The sequence below is a fragment of the Diceros bicornis genome, chromosome 4 (assembly GCF_020826845.1).
Source record: "Diceros bicornis minor isolate mBicDic1 chromosome 4, mDicBic1.mat.cur, whole genome shotgun sequence".
NCBI lineage: Eukaryota > Metazoa > Chordata > Mammalia > Perissodactyla > Rhinocerotidae > Diceros > Diceros bicornis.
Window position 1 is genome coordinate 14,029,700 of NC_080743.1, and position 21,036 is coordinate 14,050,735.

At 40.4% G+C, this 21,036-nt stretch overlaps 1 protein-coding gene across 6 annotated transcripts in view; it reads left to right on the top strand.

The window, feature by feature from the left end:
* ST6GALNAC3 (ST6 N-acetylgalactosaminide alpha-2,6-sialyltransferase 3) overlaps positions 1 to 21,036 on the top strand; it is a 501,804-nt gene that overhangs the window by 373,236 nt on the left and 107,532 nt on the right. For 2 of the 6 annotated variants that reach the window (XM_058538317.1, XM_058538318.1), the window contains exon 4: positions 15,614 to 15,771. The exons of the other annotated variants lie outside the window; for them this stretch is intronic. In XM_058538317.1, coding sequence (XP_058394300.1) covers positions 15,614 to 15,771 — 158 coding nt within the window. The remainder of the gene's footprint in view (positions 1 to 15,613; positions 15,772 to 21,036) is intronic. 6 annotated transcript variants of the gene reach the window in all.

Consider the following 21,036-nt stretch of genomic DNA (forward strand, 5'->3'; position numbering starts at 1 on the left):
ATTTGATTAAGGTTAAACAACAAGACGATATTTCCTCATTGGGTAGCATTTTAAAGTTCATTGTGTATGTGAAAATGCATTATAAATACATTAAGCATGCTTATTTTAATATCTAAGCATATGCAAAAGTTCTAGAAATATTTTACATGCAAATATCTGGGGCTTTGCAAGGGCCTGTAATAGAAATCCATACTCTGTGACTTCAAAGCCTTAGTCTCAACAACTAATCACTTGGCTATTTCAAAATCAAATTTCTTCAAAGAAATCAAAGGCATGTGTCCTACCCAAAACCAAGTTCTGTGGCGAGTTTGACATTTTAAAATCAAGCTGCTTATTGAGATATTCAAATACTGAAAAAGGCACCCAGAATTTCTTTCAAGGGATGAGAAACACCTTTTTTCATGCTCCAATGACTCAGAAATTTGTCAGAGAGAATTTTACCAAATTTTCTTCACACATACACACAAAACTCACCTTTGCGGTAAGAGCCAGCATTTGGCATTTTAGCCCAAGAGACTTTCATTTTCTGAAAGGTTACGAGCCCCTGAGATTTCACTCCTTTCAGAATCATAATCACTATGTTGCTTCTGAGTTGTTAACAATAACACTGATTAAGAGGAGGTAAAAAGAAGATATTCTACATACCAATATTCAATGACTTCACAAAGTAGGAATATTTTAAACACTACAGCATTTGCAGTGAGTCAAATAAAGTTCCCAATTTCCCAGGGAGCAGGGCAGAAAAGAAAAGAAAAGAACAATAATGATAAATAACTAACCTTTATCCAGGGCTTCCTACGTGCAAGGAACTGTGCCAATTCCTTCAGATGCATTGTTTCATTTATTCCACCCAACGGCTCTCCAAGGAGGCAAGTTTACTACAGCATTTTTACCCATGTGGAAACTGAGGTTCAGGGAAGTTGAATAACTTGACCTGAGTCACCTAGACAAAATCCAGACAGGATTCGTTGCAAACCTCTGTTCATAACTGCTCAACTCTACTATTGTCTTCTCTAAGAGAGGAATGAACAAGAAGCCCTGGCAGGAAGAGGTGACTATGCCCAGGGTGGGCTTCCAATAGACAGTTCTCCAGAGCTCACATCCCAGAGCCAATACAGGGTGGCTCAGAGTCAGCGCTTAATAAATGTTTGTTGAATGAATGACTACATGAATGAATGCAAGACAATGTAAGACAGTTTACAGCGCATTCTGGCCCTTTGCCCAGCCCCTCACATGACTCATCCCGTTCCAGCCCATTCTAGTGTTTATCAGTTGTCCATGATTCTGTAACACAACCTGGCTTCTGCTTCCAGAACAAGTGCTGCACAAATTTGTGAAGAGAGCAAAACGCCTGCTTGGCAGCCTCTGCCCTTTCAAATTCTTTGCTGGTACTGCTATTTCCCAGTCCGACGCTGTCCCTTACGCTGGCTGCTGGCTGTCCAGAACTCAGCAAGCCCAGGCAAACCCCACTCATGGACTTTTTTGTGATTCTCTCTCTTCTCCTTTCTCTTGCTTCCCAGTCAAAATTTCAGACTTTCTGGAAGCAAGTGTTTATTTGCTTATCTGTCTTCCTCCTTTGAACAGTAAGATCTTTGTGAAGGCGGGAGCTGCATCATCGTTCTATCTCCAGTGCGCGTCATGGTACCTGGAATAAGATAGTTGTTTAGTCAACATTCGTTACCTAAATTAGTGAATGAATGGGTGAATGGATGAATGCTTTCCATTGCAAACCTTGCTTATCAAGATTGCAGGTGGTTAGATACTACCACCATTAATGATTATTATAACAATGTACTTATTTAGAAGGATTACTATAGGAAGCTTTATAGTTTCCAGAGTTGCAGGTAGGGGTGTGTGTGTGTGTGTGTATACATATATATATATACAAAACTAGCATGTTATTTATTTATTCAGTATATATTGTTGAGTACCTACTATGTTCCAGGGCCATTCTAGGCATTGCGGTACATTATTGTTGACCATTATACAGTCAAAATGCAACTTTTGTTTTCTACCATCCCTTTAAATTTTTTTGGAGAGGGATTCTCTTTCTTTGTTCCTGGATGAAAATTCTAGTAGGCTCCGTAATTCCTCTGCTCACTCATGGGTAAAACAGTCCTAAAATCCCTTGAAGTCACAAACACAGTTTCAATTCAGTAACTGTAATTTCCATGGAATAATCAGAACTCTGAACTTGAATTAACATTGTCTTCCCCCTCCCCCACGGGGAGCCCTACAGTCTGGAAAGGGATTATGGGCTTAGGCTCTTTCTCTGCTCTCTCCTTAAAGCTGCTGTTTCAGAGCCCCTCAATTCAGGGTTGAACAAGAGAGGGAGGAAAGTTAAGGCGATAGTACCTTAGCCTCACTAGTTCTTAATTGGCTGTTAGTTCTCTGAACTTGGCAGATGGTTTGAGTTGATCTGTCTGGTTGAGGAAGCTTTCATGGACCCTTCAGAGGTTCCGCACTGGGCGCCTTATTCTGAGGACACTTATCCTAAGCATGTATCTCTATTCTAGTCTAGATGGTCTCTTGTGGCTCTTCTCTCAGCCCTTAGGAGCTGGAGGGTACATATCCTCGGTGTGAGCCTTCTAGGCAGACTTCTTAAGGATGATGTAAGAAAATCCCACAGTAGCTCTCTCTCCTATGACCCACATCTGCTCCACAGGAAACATTCACATCCCTGCCCTGACTGACGCTGGGAGGGTAGGCTGCTTAGTCAGGGGTTAGTTAGGCATCAGTCTTCTCTATCTCCTGACTGGGGAACACAGCCCACAAACCTCCCAGTGATCCTCTTGAAGATGCCCTCACTGGACTCGGGTAGAAGTGGGGATGTGGAAATTCAGCAAAGCAAGAACTTTCTGATGAAATTCCTTCATCTGGTTCTCCCTTGCACCACACTCCAGACCCTCTTAAATTCTCAAAGCAGGGGTTACATTCTAGGATCCAGGAACTTGTTTTTGAAAATCTACACATGATGGATTGGCCTTAGAAATTCCCATCTACTTTATATTGTGGTCTCTGTAGACACGTCAATTTTTAGCATAATATTATATAGTAGATATATTTGTACTGTGTGTGTCTGTGTGTATCTCAAGTATGTTGAGCACAAACAACTTGTGGAATGTAATGGTAAAATTATTTTGTCATCTCTCTTTAAAATATATTCAGTTTTTCCTTTGCTCCTGGATGAAAACTCAACTTGGGTATTCCCGTGGCTTTTCTGATACCTCTTAGGTAATAAAAATATTCTGGTCACTTTAAGTAACAAAATATGTCAGAATTTGGTGCTTTAAATGTCCAGCCCCATGTAATAGTGAAACCTCCCAACTTCGTTCCAATTTATAGCTACTTTCTGTCCTCCCAGTGGGTCCACACTGGAATGTGTGCGTTTGGAAATGTGGAAATGTAATGCATTTTTTTTTCCCCTTTCTTGCTCCTCTCTATACTACCAGCTGCTATTTATAGACCATTTGGAGTTGGAGCAAGAGGTGAGGAGGAAGGCAAGCTCTTACATGGGCAGTTCTGCTGTAAACTGGTCTCATGTCCTCTGGGCCTGGCCTATATTAAAACTCTTTCTCTCGTGGAACACTTCCATGGGTTCTTTGGAATCCCCCTCCCACCCTCAGTGCTGAGAACATTTCAGCCACACGGTACTCTTGATATAAGTGATGATGCATTTTCCTCTGACTGGTTCCTACTCCTCCCATAGTCCTGAGGAATGGAGGGTGGGAGAGCCCACTCCCAGCTTCTATTTGGTGAGTTTTCCCATCTCAAAGCCCGTACTGAACAGCGTGGAGCTAACACAGCCTCATTCTGGTTCCTTTGTTTCCATGGCCTATGTTTAATCTAAGGCGCGCACACACACACAACTTTTGTCCCAAGAAACTCTGGGAGACACTTCTCAGGGCCCTTGCTGCCACTGAAAGTTATAGGCCAGTTCACTCTAGCCCCCCAGCTTCAGGGGACAGATAGCAAATTTCCAAGTGGTCCTGTCAAAGTCTCTTTCACTTGATTAGATGCAAAGCGTCAAGCACCACTTTGGGGAAGGGACCACACAACATGGCCCTTGCTAAAGAAATTTCCCCTCAAATTCCTTCCTTTCTCAAATCTCTTATATTCTGTGTGGCTGGCTTGCTTAAGACCATGTATTGATTTTAGTTGTTTCCTTTTCAAGTTCCGCAGGCTGGTCTGTCTCATAAATCACATTAGTATCTGTATCTACAAGAGCTGAGTGTTTAGCCATAACTTCCAATTTAACATCCTGATGTGAATATACAATTTGATGTACACAGCTATCTCATGGCATTTACAGCATATATTGTTATTCCTATTTGACAGATGAGTAAGCTAAGGTTCAGACCCATTAAGGAACTTGAACTGTGGCTAGTTAGGTTTCCTCACTCCTGGTCTTTGCTCTTGCCCTGCCAATGAGTTAACACATTGCCCTCTAAGAATGGACTGGAGGCCAAGTGAGTTAATGAACAGATTATCTTATTGGTGTTCTATAGGTCTACAGAATTATTAGGAGGTCTTTACATCAAATAAATAAAACACATAACTAATGGGAAGTAAAATAAAATAAAATAGTAGATTTAACGATGCTTTAGAATAAGTAGACTTAAGTTAGAAAAATAGGCTTACATGAAAAAGAAACAAAAATAGAAATCTAAAAATATGAGCATGGTTAAAATTAAAAAGAAAAAATATCATCTATTATTGAAAAGTAAATATCTGATTATTTGATAATAAAATCTAAATTTGGTTTGCCCACGCTTGAAAGAAAACTGATTAACAGTGACATATCACCAACAGTGAACCCCACCCATGCCATTCAAAGTGTTTTGGGAAACCAAACCACTCCCACCATGTTGTAACACCATAGTAATACAAGGAAGGAGACGTGCAAACCTAACTTGGGCGTGGAAGTGGGTCTTGGGGTAGCACTACCCAGTGTACAGTATAACCCACACCCTGAGGGAAGTACTGAGCAGGAATCTAGATGGACTCAATTGGGGGATTAAGTAAATATGTAAGACAAGTAAGCACGTGGGTTTGAGAAGTTTAGGATACTGCAGATCTGTTGCAGGGTAATGTCAGTAATGTCATCCATAAGCCATATTTTATCACCTGTTCCACGGACTAGTGAAAGGAGAGGTCATCTCCTGGTGCCCTGGGACTGGAGCAGTCTAAGTCATGTCTAACTCTACACTCTTACTTCCCCCTGAGGGCTGGGCCTGCGAGGTGATGGGTGGGAGCATATGGAGCAGAGAGTTGACATCTTCCTACTTATATGGACTTATTTTTAAAGTACCATTAGACCTACTTTTATATATCATTTTACTCCCTATCAAGTTCAATTTTAGATTCTTTTTTTCAGTTGCTTATATCATTCAACAGCCTTTCAAAATTGAATACTGTCTTTGAGAGTGAAGAATATCTGTTATAAAACTACTTGCGTTGCTACAAGTGGCTAGAGAGATAGATGCTGCTGAGTGAGTTGGCAAAGTCCAAAAGACATAGCCTACAAGCACAGTGAGCCTAGAGACACTGACGAGGGGATAAGACTGAAAAACAACCTTTGGAGTGGGACTTAGAAGGCAAGGGAATTTAGGGGATACCAGAGGTAGAAATGTGATCTTAGTATGAAAGAAAGACACAAGAACTACAGCTGTAATCTCTTCGCCGTTCGTCTCTCTGCTCAAGCTTGCCCTTTGCTCTTGATTTTGCACTGAGATCTCAAAGTGCTGATTCCTGATTTTGATTAACCATTTCTCAGTGTGCCCTGTTGTTTTGAAATCTTCTTCTCAATTGTGAGCCTTCATGGACTGTCCAAAGGCAATGCCTGTCTCTCTGCTTTAAAGGAGGTAACAGATATGGGTGTATTTTCAGCTCTTTGGAGTAAAAGACAGTGCAAATATTGGGTATAATTTCTATCTTTTTATTGTACGGTTTAGTCTGATTTCAAAACATGTTTAACATGTATTGATTTATTTATTTGGCCCACATTGTCATTCAGCATATGTACTAAAGAAGAAGAGGTGCTGAATTCAGCCATTCAGAACTTTTTCAAACTGATATCAACAAACTTATCAGGAATCTCCACAATGTTGTATATGTGCAGGGCCATTTCCCCAAAGGATATCAGCAGCTTCATGTAGATATCCCACACCTTCAGATCTGCTCCCCTTTCCCATCAGAGCTTCTTTATCTCTGCCCAGGCCCTTAGTAGGATTCTGCTGTGTCCATATGTCTATAAATCTCTACAATTCTATGAAGTTTTTCAAATAGTAGAATATCCATGAAAATGTGTTGGTGTCTTATCACAAACCTGACTCAATCTTGGTAGCAGAATTTCTGAACACATTCCTGGTGCCATTTTCCTAATACATATCTTATCCATTTTGAGGGCTAAATGATATCTTGACCCCATCCTATGCCTTCTAGAATGCATATCACCTTAAATATCTAGTAATCTCATTTCTGACACTCTATTGGGGGAATCCTATTTTTAGGTAAAGTTGCTTTTCTTTTTTGAGGGAAATTTTGGTCTTACCAAGTCATTTAATCCTCTTGAGTTAAGTTTTCTAATTCATTTCTTCATTTACCAGCTTTCATTGAATGTGTATTAGTCAGAATTCTTCAGAGAAACAGAATTAATATATATATATATAGAGAGAGAGAGAGAGGGAGAGAGATTTATTATAAGGAATTGGCTAACTTGATTATGGAGGCTGACAAGTCCCAAGATCTGCATTCAGCAAACTGGAGACCCAGGAGAGCCAAGGGTGTAGTTCCAGTCCAAAGGCCTACCATCTCAAGACCCGAGAAGAGCCAATATTGAGTCTGAAGGCACGAAAAAACCGATGTCCCAGCTCAACACAGTCAGACAGGAGGCGTTCCCTCTTACTCATGGGAGGGTCAGCCATTTTTTTCTATTGAGACCTTCAAATAATGTGTGGGGCCCACCCATACATTAGAGAGGGCAATCTTCTTTACTCAGCCTACCAATTCAAATGCTAATCTCATCCGGAAACACCCTCACAATACACCCAGAATAATGTTTGACCAAATGTCTGGGCACCCCCTGGCCCAGTCAAGTTGATACATAAAAATTAACCATCACAAAGTGTGTACTGTGTGTGTACCAGGTGCTTACTTAACAGAGCTTTTTACTATTATTAACAACAGAATAATAGAGAGAGTCAATTTTACTATTATTAGAGAATATCGCTGAAAATAACAGTATACTTATAATATTGTTGCATATGAATTAGTCAGATGCTTAAGGGGAGAATTTCTTGTTTGGGTTGGAAAGTCTGTTGTGGCTGCTTTTGTAGTCTCGGTGTGAAGTCTCACGTATTAGTCGGAGTAAGTCATGCTAAATACTATAACAATCAATCCCTATATTTTGCTGGCTTAATAAAAAGTTATTTCTCACTTACACCACAGTCTGATAAAGGTCAGGAGGCTCTCCTAGGCAACTCACTTCCAAGTTGTAATATCCAGTTGTAGAACCCTTCCTTTTATTTAAGTATAGATTTGTAAATCAATATGTGTGTCACTGTGCTTTGAGAAGGAAAGAGATAGAAAGTCCACTCCAGAAACATATATTTAATTGATTATGAGTTCCTATAAGTTAGAAGCTGCATGACCTTGGACAAATCATTTTTCTCCATCGATGATCTCTGTGGAACCCAGCGGGAAAGAACTACAAGTTCAAATAATAAATTAATTACTTTGGAGTCTTTCTTAACAGAGAACTTTAAAATATGGACTTGTTAGGCTGGTATAGCAGAAGGAACCCTCCAATTGAGTTTTAGATTCAAGTTTCAAATTGTCCCCATTAAGCTGGGTAGCTTGGGCAAGGCAGTTAACTACTCTGGGCCTGAAATTTAGGATGTCGGCTGCACTGATTTTTCCAAGATCACTTCCCAGTCAAAATTGCAATTATTCCAAATGGACAATCATCTCTTAGATTTCGTTTAAGAATGAGTTCCACCTGGAGGTGAGGGAATGAAATGAAAAAGATGTGACATGGCTCCACCATCCACATGAAACAGTCCACCTGAGATGTAGACAGGTGCTATTCAAAACTGTAAGTCCACTGAGCACCAATTGTAGTCTGAAGAGTGCCTTGTACAAACAACATTAAGTTCACAGGTCTCATTTACAGAGTATTAGCTGCTTGTTAGTCATAGTGTGCCTTAGCTGGAAAAGCTGAGGCAGAAGGCAGTTCTGTAACTCTGGCACTGCCACAGAGGGGCGTGGAGGACCCACACCGGGCATTCTGGCTTCTGGTTTGGTATCAGTTCTGGATTAGACATCCTCATTTTAATCTTTGTTTCAATTTGTTAGCATTGTTATATTTCTGAGCTCTACACAGAATGCAGATTTGCTCAAATGAATTCCCAAGAACTTGTAGCAGGAACACTTTGAACAATCATGGACAGACCCTTGCTGTGCCTTACACGTGCACACCATTCTCAGGGAGTCGTGGAGACACTGCCTGAGTCTCCCCACCCACTACCGCTTTGCTCAACCCTGAGAGAAGCCACCCATCTCGAGGTTTCCTTTCCTGTGGAACAAGCGGTATAATTAAATCAGGTCCCAGCAGTGAAGGTTCCTTAATGATGATAAGCCAAAACTAATTGTATTGATTTGTTTATTATTGGCTTAGGAGGCCCATCAAACAAATGGACTGAGACTATTTCCATATTCTTATCTGTTGGGTAAATGAGAAACAAATGACCTCTCCATATGTCTGCATCCTGCAGTCACTGCCCTCTAAGGCTGACTGCTCCGTGGCCTTGGGTGAGAGCTTTCTCCAATGCTGGGGCCATTCTGCCATCTGCCTTCTTCAGATGGATGAAGAAACTGAAAAGTTTGGCATTAGTTCTTTTTATTTCTAATTATTTTGGGGGGATTCATTTTTTAACAATTACAATTCGGTACCTAGCCAAAGGTACCAGATGGCCTGCTTTCTTCAGGAGACCTAGTCACGATTATTAATAACCCTAATTTGGGATTCTCTGAGGAAGGGGGTGGCTATAATATCTTTTGTGGGGGGAAATGAGGAGTCATTGACACCACACAAATTCAAAGAAAGGGACTCTCTGGTTCCTGGCCAGGAGTGAGGCATAACTGGGCAACTTTGGGGGGTCCAGGGGGAAAAGTCCATTGTACCTGAGCCTGTTGGAGGTTCTGTGTTTTGGAGAGTGAAACCACTGCACAGTCTTTTGCTCTTCAAATTAAGAGAAATGAAAAGGATTAAAAGAGTGTTCTGAAGAGGCCACAGTAATGTCCAAGGCTGGAAAATCGGGCCCAGGTGGAAGAGGATAAAAGAAATGGTGTTACTTAGCTTCAAAAATGTGAAGCCAAACCATAGATAGAAGGTTGATTTGTGCCTGTTCACCTTCACTGAGGTGAAGGAGCAAAACTAAGTCTGGTCCTTAAAAAAGATTTAGGGGGATACAGGAAGAAAACCAACATTTATTGAGTTCACATTCTGCTCCAGTTACTCTGCTAAGTGCCTCACATGTGTTGTCTCTAATTCTCTCACCAACCCCGGCAGGTAGGTATTCACGTCCCATTTTAGAAAGGAGGCAGCTAGGGCTCAGAGAGTTTAAGTAACTTGCCTAAAGGTGACCAGCTAGTGTTGGCAGATTCAAAACCAAGACTATGCACCTCAAAGCCCATAATCTTAGGAGATAAATACTGATCTCTGTCTCCTTCATGTTTCCAGTAGAAGATAAGGGAGTTCCATTCAGCGCCTCTGTGTGGGTGATATTGAAGAGAATGACACCTCCTTCCTCTCTCTCAGTGTCCGTACTTTACCCAAGGGAGAGCCTCATCTGAAAGGGGACAATGTGGAGAGCCTGAGTGTCTTTGACCACATTGGTCAAGGACAGGACCACAGCACAAAACTCACCCAGGCCCCCCTGTGGCTGAGTTCTCTCTCATGCCCTGTACACCAGTCTGCCCCGCTCCAAGGGCCTTGCCCTGTGACTCCATGTGGTAAACAGGCCACACAGGACCTACTTCTGGCAGCCCAGCCAGGACTCTGCCCTCTTGGTCTCTGCATCTCTGCTTGTACCTGGTGGCCGAAACAGAGAAATGTGGTCCCCACAGAAAGTGGTAGGAGGTCCTTCCACATTCCCCAATGCCTTTTCTCATCAATAAAGCCAACACTGTATTGTGATCACCAACTGGCTCGTTCTGTCTGTCCTCAATTGGTTACAACCCCTAGGAGAGAAGACTGAATGGTTAGTTTTTTTTGTAACCACCAGTCTCCACTCCTGACAAGAAGATGGAGGAACTTTCTAAATGTGAGGGTCATTAAGATGCCCTGATAAATTAGTGTCTGGGGTAATTTAGGGGGAGTTTTGACCAACAGCAGAAAGAGGTTTTTACAAAACCTCTCAGCCTTGCTTGAAGCCTATTTAGTTAATCCCACAAATTTGCATTACTTTTTCCTAATTCAAGGGTTTATTTTGGAGAAACTTAGCTTCTAAAGATACTTCACATTTATCCTCCATTTGCGGATTTAAACTACTTTACTATTCATGTAAACTGTGTGAGGTCAAGAACCTTTGATAAACTTTTCCTCATTCAGTTCTCAAGACAGCAGAGAAAAACAGAGAATACTAAGACAGAAGATAAAGGTTCCTCTTTGTAGAGGAAGAAACTTATTAAAGTTTAAGTGACTTATCCAAGGTCACTTCTCTGGTAAGTGGCTAGAATGAGACTCTGACTGATTTTCTATGTTCTTATACATTAACCAGCTAGCCTTAAAATATAACAACACTTCACAACAGATGGTATAAGAAAAGCAATGGATAAATTTGATTACATAAGAATATAAATCTTCTGCATAGCAATATTATCTAATTAAACAACATAAAAAGATAAATAAATGGGGGAGTAATTTGCCCCACTTGACAGATAAAGAGTTAATTTCCTTCATATACAATAAGCTCTTCACCTATCAATAAGAAAAATATAAATAACCAAAAAAAAAATAGGCAAAGAAGACATACAATTGGTCAGTGACCATGAAAAGTTCTTAAATTTATATGTAATTAAAGAAATACCACTGAGATATTTTTCACTAATTGGCAATAATTAACGAGTTTGATAATATGAAACTTTGGTGAGGATATGGGGAAAGGCTCTTGTAAGGAGTGTATTTTAAAATAGCTTTTTTGGAGGAAAATTTGGCAATATTTACTATCAGATCTTAGTAAATGCTCATAATAGAGTGTGAAAGCAGAGTCCCAAAGAACCTAGAGGATGTGTTTACTCTGCCCATCAGGTCACTTATCAGACTACAGAGTCCAGCTCAGATGAAAATCAGGGAGCCTCTGCTCTAATCTCCTTTTCTATGCTCTCTCTCACCTCTTCTTTCCATGAGTCTCTCCCTCCCTAGCTGGTGTTTTTGTCTTTCAAGTCATCTCCCAGATGTGCAGCTACAAGGTTCTCACTTCTGTTAGGTGGTATCCTGTTGTGTCCTGGGCTTTAGTGGAGGGGAATGGGCCCTATAGACTTCAGAATGAAAATACATGAGATAAAACATTTCCCTTGCTGATTTTGACCACCACTTATAGCGTAACTCAAATGCACTACACTGATAGAACTCTGCCTTGATGAGCAAGAGAGAAAATAAAAAAGGAATAGAAAATTCTATTCAACTATAATATAAATTGACCCAGAAATTACACTTGGAGGAATTTATTCCATAGACATACTTGCAAAAGTGCATAAAGATACATCTGAGGAAATTAATTGCAACCTTGTTTGTAATTACAGAATATAAAATATAAATGGTCATCAACAGACAACTGGCAAAATATACCGTGATGTGTCTCTACTATGGAATATACGCAGCCCTTAAGAATGGGATAGATCTTCCATTACGCTCTCACTGAAAGTGGCCTAGAGTATAAAGCAATCTCATTCTCCAATGTGAAGATTTTTTTTTAAAATACTTTGGCCAACTTAAATGTGTATGCTTTTAGAATTATAAATGAAACTATCAAATGTCTACTTATGTTTATTAATCTAACTACACGTTCACATGTAAGATCACATTTCACATAACATTATTTTGGAACAATTTCCACTTTTTCTTGATTCAGTATTATTTAAATATCTCACATGCATCTTTAACACTAGTTTAACAAATTGGAGCTCCTTTCTGAGTTATCTAACACATTTTCAGTGTACATTTGACATATTTCCATCTGTTACTTGAAATTCATTGTTGGCCCACATACGATGCTTTCACCAGGAATTTTATCCTAAACAAGTACCCATTCACATAACACCAGGAAAATTGTTTTATTATCACTCATTCTGTAGGGGTATATGTAGGATTTCACAACACAACTACTTATTCTGTTGCGTATTAAATGATCTTTGAAAGGCTTGTTTACACAATCTCAAGCTTGAAATTTTGCATTCTTATCCCTAGGAGTAAAGACTAATCGGTGATAAATTTCTTTGCCCCCTTTTAATCAATTCAAACAGGTGACCTCAATAAGCATCCAAAACTGCTGTGGACTGAGGTTGTTTCAGGCTAATGCATGTTTCCCAAACAACAATCTTTTGTTCAAAATTAAATAACGAAGAAACTTCCCATAATCTGAGATACTTTATGAGGACCCAAAGATAATTATCCTTCTTTTCTGAAGGATAATTTTGGGAAAGTAACTTCACCTTTTCCTCAGGCATTTACGGAATGTATATAGATGTGGAAAAATATCCAAGATATATTTTGAAGTAAAAGAACAGGTTGCAGAATCGTATTTATAGTGAACGCATTTGTGCAAAATAAAAAGGCTATACCATTAAACTTATCTATAATTATATGTGATCACATATTGATAAACCTTCTGGAATAACACGTAGTGCTTACTCCTATGGTGGTGGTGGAAAGACCCCAGGAGGAGGAGGAAGACACATACTTTTCTCTTTTACCCTTGTTCCAGTAATGGCAGCAACATATTAAATGGAAATTCATTTAAAATGCACTTTGTCCTTTTCCTCTCTCCCCTCTGCCTCTTCCTACAAGCCATTTCTCATTTGGAGTTTTACTTGCTATTACCTTGAGCCAAATTAAACAACTGACCTCCTGGTGGAAAAGGCCAGAGCCTGCTCAGTGACTCTCGCCTCTTCCCGATCCGTTCTCTACAGAGACACTCACCAAAGCCCTGGTCGTGCTCCATCTATAATTTGTAAATCCCCAGATGCACACATGATGCTTTATAAGGCACATGATTCAAAAGGCAAGGTCCTTATCCCAGGAGATTATACTCCAAGTCACACAAAAACAAACACCGGGGAAGACTAATTCATTTTATTGAGCTGAAACAGCAGGAGAAGAGGTCAGTTTGGGGAAAATTGAGTGAAGAAAGCAAATTTTATGAGGTGAGTGAAGGAAGAGAAAAGAACAAAACATGCTTACGAACAAGCTAAATGCAGTTTTTCCAAATTAGTGAAACCAAAGACAGAGAAGCAGGATATCAAGGCAGCCTAAAAGTAAGCTTCAAAAGGTAAAAAGTGGAAGCTACAGAAGCTTCAACATGAGAACAAAGGGGAGAGGGACCCAGTGTTTAATGGGTGCACACTATGAAATAGGAGCCTTGTGGCTTCAGTTCAGTACGAGAATCCCTGACTAAGAGTGCATAAGGAATAGAAGTTTCCTTTTCTCATATAACAAGCAGTCTGAGTATAGGCAGTCACTGGAATTGATTCAGCCAGTCAATGAAATCAGAGCTCCTGATCAGTTCAGCATCTCTGTGATACTTTTGGCTTCCCCAGTGTTCCCACCTTCTGAGACAGCTGTGACAGCATCAAGCATCACATCCTCCCAGAATCCACTTCCAAGCCTGAGACAAAGGGTGACAAACGGCAGTGTTTCTCCACCTGTGACTCTCTTATGGGGAAGAATATCTTGCTCAGAACCCCCCAGTAGTTTCCCCTCACATCTCTTTAGCCATAGCTATGTCACATGCTCACCCTATTCCAGGGACTGTATCCACATTTTTGAGATCAAGGGATCTCTTCTTGACACCTAAAGAAAAGTCAGGGCTCTGTTAGCAGGTAAGAAAAGTGATTGTCTTTGGGAAAGTGACCAGCAATGTCTACCACATTATTTAATCCTCTCACATAACATTTTGAGGTAAGTATTATCATTGCCATTTGTGTTAGTTTGTTAGTAAGCCACAAAGTAGGTGGCTTAAACAACAGAAATTTATTGTCTCACAGTTCTGGAGGCTAGAGGTCCAAAATCAAGGTGATGGCAGGATTGGCTCCTTCTGAGGACAGTGAGGTAAGGATGTGTCCCAGGCCTTTCTCCTTGGCTTGTAGATGGCTATCTTTTCTCTATGTCTCTTCATATGATACTCCTTCTATGCATGTCTCTGTGTCCCAATATCCCCTTTTAATAAGGACGCCAATCATATTGGATTGAGGCCTACCCTAATGACCTCATTTTAACTTGATTACCCCTGTAAAGACCCTATCTCCAAATAAGGTCACATTCTGAGGTACTGGAAATTAGGACTTAAACATATGAATTTTAGGAGAGCACAATTCAACCCATAACACCATTGTACCAAAGAAACTGAGGCCAGTAGAGATTAGATAACTTGCCCAAGACACAATTTCTGCAAACCTAGGTCTGTTCTATCACAAATTTGTGTTATTTCCACCATAACACAAGAAAACAGAATTTTATACAAAAAATTGAGTGAACAATATTGCAATATTTCTAATGTATATGACAGGATGTAGGAATATTATATAGATATGTTAAAAAAATATGCATTTTCAGCTAAAACTTTGAATCAGTATCTCAGTATAGATATAAATTATAGTTGTCGACCAGATAACAAGAAACAGAACCAAAAGTTAAGTTTATGCTTTAAGCTCTATATACTAAAAGAAATGAAGCCAGCAAAAGAATTTAAGGAAGTGGGGCAGAAACAATAACAGGCCCACCAAACACTATCAACAAGCAGGATTTGCCAAAGGAAAAGCCATCCAGTGTTGCCTTAATTACATCTGCAAAGACCCTTTTCAATATAAAGTCACATTCTGAGGTTCCAGGTGGACATATTTTTGGAGAGCCACAATTCAACCCACTACAGCGTTGTATAAATGTCTAGGGGAATAAATGAATGAATATTCAATGTGACTTCAATATTTAGTGTGAAGAATTATACATTCATACTATAGGAAAGTAACCTGTTTTAAAAAGTATATAGACATATAAATGCAGATCAAACGTATATACAGATAGCATAGGTAATCCAACAATGGATTCTTAAAGAACATTCAGATGCTGTGTTAGAGGGTATTTTGGGCCTTCACTGTATGGAGTCTTAGATTTGAAAGAACCTAATATAACTTGTGGTCCAGTGGCATAACAGATCATTTTACAGCAAGATTTTGCTATTGCTGGAGTTATATTATTTGTGACTTGAGCTTCTCTAAACTATTAAGTAGTAATATCTACTCGTATTGATATTTTTAAAAGATTTAGACTGTAGAAAGACGTTCTGATGTATGGAAACATTTTAATGGGGTCACACCCACTGTCATTTTTTTCTAGCATACTTCAAGTGTGGCCTTGTTCAATGATAGAGAGCTCAGAAGCTTCTAGTCCTTCTCTCCCATCTTGTAATTTCACATATGAAACTCAACATGGCCAACGAGGAGGTGGATATTTTTATATCATAGTCCTACCAAAAGAAAATAATTCTCTATCAGGTTATGCGGCTAACTATTTTCTGGTACCTAGTAGAAGCATTATTCTTTTCAGTAGTGATGTGCTAATTAGCATAACTAAGCAAGAAATGGGCAGCCAAAACTATTATTGAAAAACTCAGGATAATAGGCCAGATAACATTTAGACATGTAATCAAGCTAGAGCTTGATCATTTATTGACACCACAAGGAGTCGTTGTGCTTCACTATATAAATAGGTCCAAGTGAAACCTAGACTGGGGCCCAAATTGGCAAGACTCAGTCAGACTGACCTGAGAATTTTATTTCCAAAGAGGCAACAACTTCAGTAAGTTTAGATGTAGAATCACCTCTACATCCCTGGAGAAGCAGAGCTAGTCTCTCTGGCTGTACATTGCTTGAAATGTAGCATTGTATATTAAAAGCACTGAGAATACAGCTCAGAAAGGAGGGCCATAGGCTGCACTATCATGCGTCTTTCACCTTTGCTAATCTTAACAATCAGAAATAGCTTTAAAATAGACATTGGAGCAGCACATGCATGGCAGAAAGAGGTGCCACTTGATTTCAGTGCCAGGCACAGTGTTGATCTGACCATTTGTACTTGTCAATAGCCGCTGAGGGCGATCTCCTTACTTAATAGCAAAGGAAAAAATGAAATATGTTCAGCTCCTGCCTTGAGACATAATCATTATTTAATAATGTGCTGTATATGAAATGCAGGTTTTATTTGACACATCATATGCTAATAAACTCCAGAGTGTTGCTGAGGCCCTTGGAAATGCAGCCTGTGAGATCAGGATGGTCTTCTGCTTACATTGGTAGTACCCTGCACCGTGTTGAATCTTGGGGCTCTTGCAAATCTTTATTAGCTGTTGTATGTCCAAGGGGAGAGAGCAACTGCTTCTACTACCACTGAAATATGCCAGAAATTCAATAGTAGTGGAGTGATACTGCATTAAGATGGAATAGAGAAGTCTTGTGTCCCAGGAAGGAAGGAGTCTGGGCCCATCCCAGGCAAAATTGTGAACTAAGTGAAAGATCTCTTACACTAAAACTTCATGTTTCCTTTAATAGTCCCTTTCTCTCTTTCAGCAACCCACCTAAACTGATTTTCACTGCCCGGAGGCTTTCCCTGGCTCTGTTCATCTTCCCAGTGCTGAGGTTATCAACATAACAAAACCCTGCCTAGATTGTGCCAAGTGCCACAGACCTTCGCAACACATTCTTTAAAAACATTATTGAGCAACTATTGTGTTGGGGGACATATGTGGGACTATATCAATATGCGTTCCTTTCCAAGGCACATTTATTGTTCAAGGAGGACATCAGTGTATTATTCCAAAGGAGAGACTAATAATGGGGGTTTCAAGTCCAAAGCAGGTGGCTTAGCTGTGAAAAGAGGAGGCTTCAGACAGTTTGGCTAAGGAGGCTTGGAGCAGATGACAACATTCAGATCATGTCATAAAGGCAATCAGCTGTCACCTCTCTGTGGAGGGCGCCCCGGAGAAATGACTGGAAGTCAGCAGAAGTAAATATATGTGAATGTCGATGTAGTGGAGTGGAGCCTTGGAGCATGCATAGAAGAGAACAGAAAGAAATATTTAAGGTGAACGTTCCTTTGGAAAAAATGAAAAATGACATGCTGTTGGGCCCTGGCAAGAGTTTTCATGAAGAAGCAAGCAGGATTAAGCAAACGCCTTTGCTGTTTGTTATTTCACAAACAAAACAAAACATATAAAATTCTGGCCAGTCTGGCGCTGTGTCTCTCAGGCGCTGCTGGTTTTGATCCTGTCAGTCCGAGGTAAAGAGGAGGGGGGGCCGGAGGGAGGGGTGGCTGGAGGAGGTAATGTGGGTTAGGCAACCAGTGACACAGCTCAGGAAATAATGTGGTGGGAAAGATTCATTCATTCCACTTCTTTTTTAAAAAACAGGTTTATTAAGATATAATTCACATGCCATATAATTCACTTATTTAAAGTGTACAATTCAATGGCATTTTGTATATTCGGAGTTGTACAATCATCACTATAATCAATTTTTGCACTTTTTTCATCACCCCAAAATAAAACCCCACACTCCTTAGCAGTCACCCCTCAGCCCCTCAGGCCCTACTAGCCCTAGGAAACCACTAATCCACTTTCTGTCTCTATGGATTTGCCTATTTGGGATCTTCCATATAAGTGGAATCATATAATATGTGGTCCTTTGCGACTGGCTTCTTTCACTTAGCTTAATGCTTCCAAGGTTCACCCATGTTGTAGCATAATATACCATTATATGGATATAACACATTTTATTTATCCATTCATCAACCGATAGACATCTGGGTTGTTTCTGCTTTTTGGCTGTTATGAGTAATGCTGCTCTGAACATTCCTATATAAGTTTTTGTGTGGACATGAATTTTCATTTCTCTGGCGTATGTGCATAGGAGTGGAATTGCTGGGTCATATGGTAACTCTCTGTGTAGACTTTTGAGGAAATGGTAGACTGTTTTTCAAAGCAGTTACACCATTTTACTTCCCAGCTTGCAGTGTATGAGGATTCCAATTTCTCCACATCCTCACCAATACTTGTTATTATCTGTCTTTTTGATGATAGCCATCCTAGTGGATGTGAAGTAGTATCTCATTGTGGTTTTAATTTGGATTTTCCTATTGGCTAATGACATTGAGCATCTTTCCATGTGCTTATTGACTCCTTTCACTTCTTTATCTTGACTTATAAACTTGCCTTAGAGAGATTCAGCCCAGCACAATGGAGATGTAATGGCAGAAAAGTTTCAACACTCTAATGTCTCTGGACAAAACAGCCCCCAGAGTCTCTGCAGAAAGCCTTAGGAAGGCTGCATTGTGTTTGAAACTGGTCACCGGGGTCCCAGTATTGCTGACACATGACGACCAGAAGTCTGCCAGGAGAGCATGTGTTGCTCAGAAAGGCCTCTAGAAGAGGCTCTAGAAAGGGTCGTGAGAGAGTGAGGAGGGCCTCACAGCAGGCACCAACCGGGGGCCGAGCTGGCCTCCAGATTTCTAGGTGAACATCGGGTAGCACATACCCCATGGTCTCCTTTCATTCTCCCCACTCTAGGCTCTAAACTTTTACAGATTCTGAAACAGTGTCACTTTTACATTAATGAAAAGTTGAAAATTGATAATGATGTCTGAGACACGGAGCATATTTCTCATCTAAGAACCAGTCAGAAGAAAGTTTTTTTTGTCCTGTAAAAATATACTGACATTGCCTGGATAAACCAGATAGCAAGGATACAGCATCAACTTAGTAAGGACAATATACATTTAGGATAAATACCTTACCAAGTAGGACAGAATTTTCTAAGTCTGAAACGCTTCTAATGTAAGAGTCTAAGAATTGAACAGCTTGTCATTTTTAAGCTCATCAGGAAATGGGACTATTTATTCTGGAAAGACCAACAGAGTTATTCTTCAGTTGTTGATAGAGTATGAAAGTATTTGAATGCTGGTGGTCTACGGAAGTATCTTTTATCCCTCAATGCAATCTAAGGAAAAAAACCAGGCAAACGAACAAGGGAACCCAAATGGAAGATAAAGGAAAGAAATGGGGGGCGATGACTGTAGTTGCTATCCAATGTGCGCTCAAAGAATGTTTCCAAAAATATTGGCAGGAAATCAGAGAACTGGCTTGGGTCAGATTGACTTTCATATTAAGACTAGACGGGAATTTATGATATTGGGGTTTTTTTGGGCTGTTGCTACAACGAAATCTCAGTGAGAATCGTAGAAGTAATGAGGAACCATACTGACACTGACACTTTCAACTCTAAGAGGAGTTCTTGAGATGTTGAAATTACATCAGAAGGAACCAATAAACTGCAAATTGTTTGTATTAATGAGACTCGAGTTAGGGGGATGTATTAGTTTCCCATTGCTGCTGTAACAAATTACCACAAATTTAGTGGCTTAACACAACACAAATTTATTATCTTACAGTTCTGGAGCTAGAAGTTGAAAATGGGTTGGCAGCGCTGTGTTCCTTCTAGAAGCTCTAAGGGAGACTCTATTTCCTTGCCTTTTCCAGCAGGGAATGCAAGGCTGTCCACATTCCCTGGCTCATGGCCCAACATCACTCTGACCTCTGCTTCCATTGTCACATCTTTTCTGACTCTCCCTTCTCCGTTTTTCTCCTATAAGAACACTTGTGATTTCACTGGGCCTGAAGAATCCAGGATAATCTCTCCATCCCAATGCCCTTAATTTAACTACAATTGCAAAGTCCCCTTTGCACGTAAGGTAACATATTCACATGTTTCAGGGATTAGGATGTGGACGTCCTTATGGGGCCATTATTCTACCTACAACCGGGAAGAAGGGACTTTCTCAGTCCTTTGAATATCAGCCTGAAGGTGGTGGAGAGTATGTTTGTTTTGTGAGGGCCGACTCCAACTCTCCAGGACACAGTTAAAACATGGGGGGCCATCCTGAAGTGTCATCTGCTGACAATGAAATCAAAGGCTTGGACAGCATAGATTTTTCATGTTAGAATAAGAGTTCACAGCGCAAACATGTAGGACGTGATTTAATCCACAGCATACTAGGAGCTCTGGACGGAAACTTTAGTGTGGGTGTTTACACTGAGTTTAATGTATTTGCATTTGGAAGCATGATTTTGAGCTAAAAATATTATGTGTAAGATATTGTGGGCTTTGGTTCTTACCCTTCGCTAAAAATATCTTGAGGACCTTGTGCAAGGTAGTACTCTGCGTGCTGAGCAAGGCAATACAGACGAGGCACGGACCCTGCCATCTAGCAGCCTGCAGCAAGACAGAGAGCACATGTAACGTCAGAATGTGTTATGATAGGTTATGATATGATACCGCTTATCCTACACCAGAGTGATCCGTTTATAAAGTAAATGCGACTTAAAACCCTTCAACTCCTGCCCAAATAAAACTTAAATTCTTGAACTCTCCACTCTAAGCTCTCGGGAGTCTGACCTTGGTCCACCTCTTTGACCTCACCTCCACCCCCTTTCCTCACTCACTCTTACCATTTACAATCCGGAAAGTGGGGGTTCCGTCTCCCTGCAGGCAGGTCTGCTGTTTCATGCCCCCGGACCTGCCCTCCACAGCTCCTTCCTCAGGTAAATCCTGCTGTTGCTCAAGTCTCACCTTAAATGCCAGCTCCTCCTCAAAATTCCTTGGTCAATCCCCTCCCTCCCCACCGGTGTATGGTGTCCCTCCTCTTCTCCCACAACGCACCGAACACAGCTCCGGCGTTTATGCCTCTGTTCTCCCCAGGGGATTTGAAGA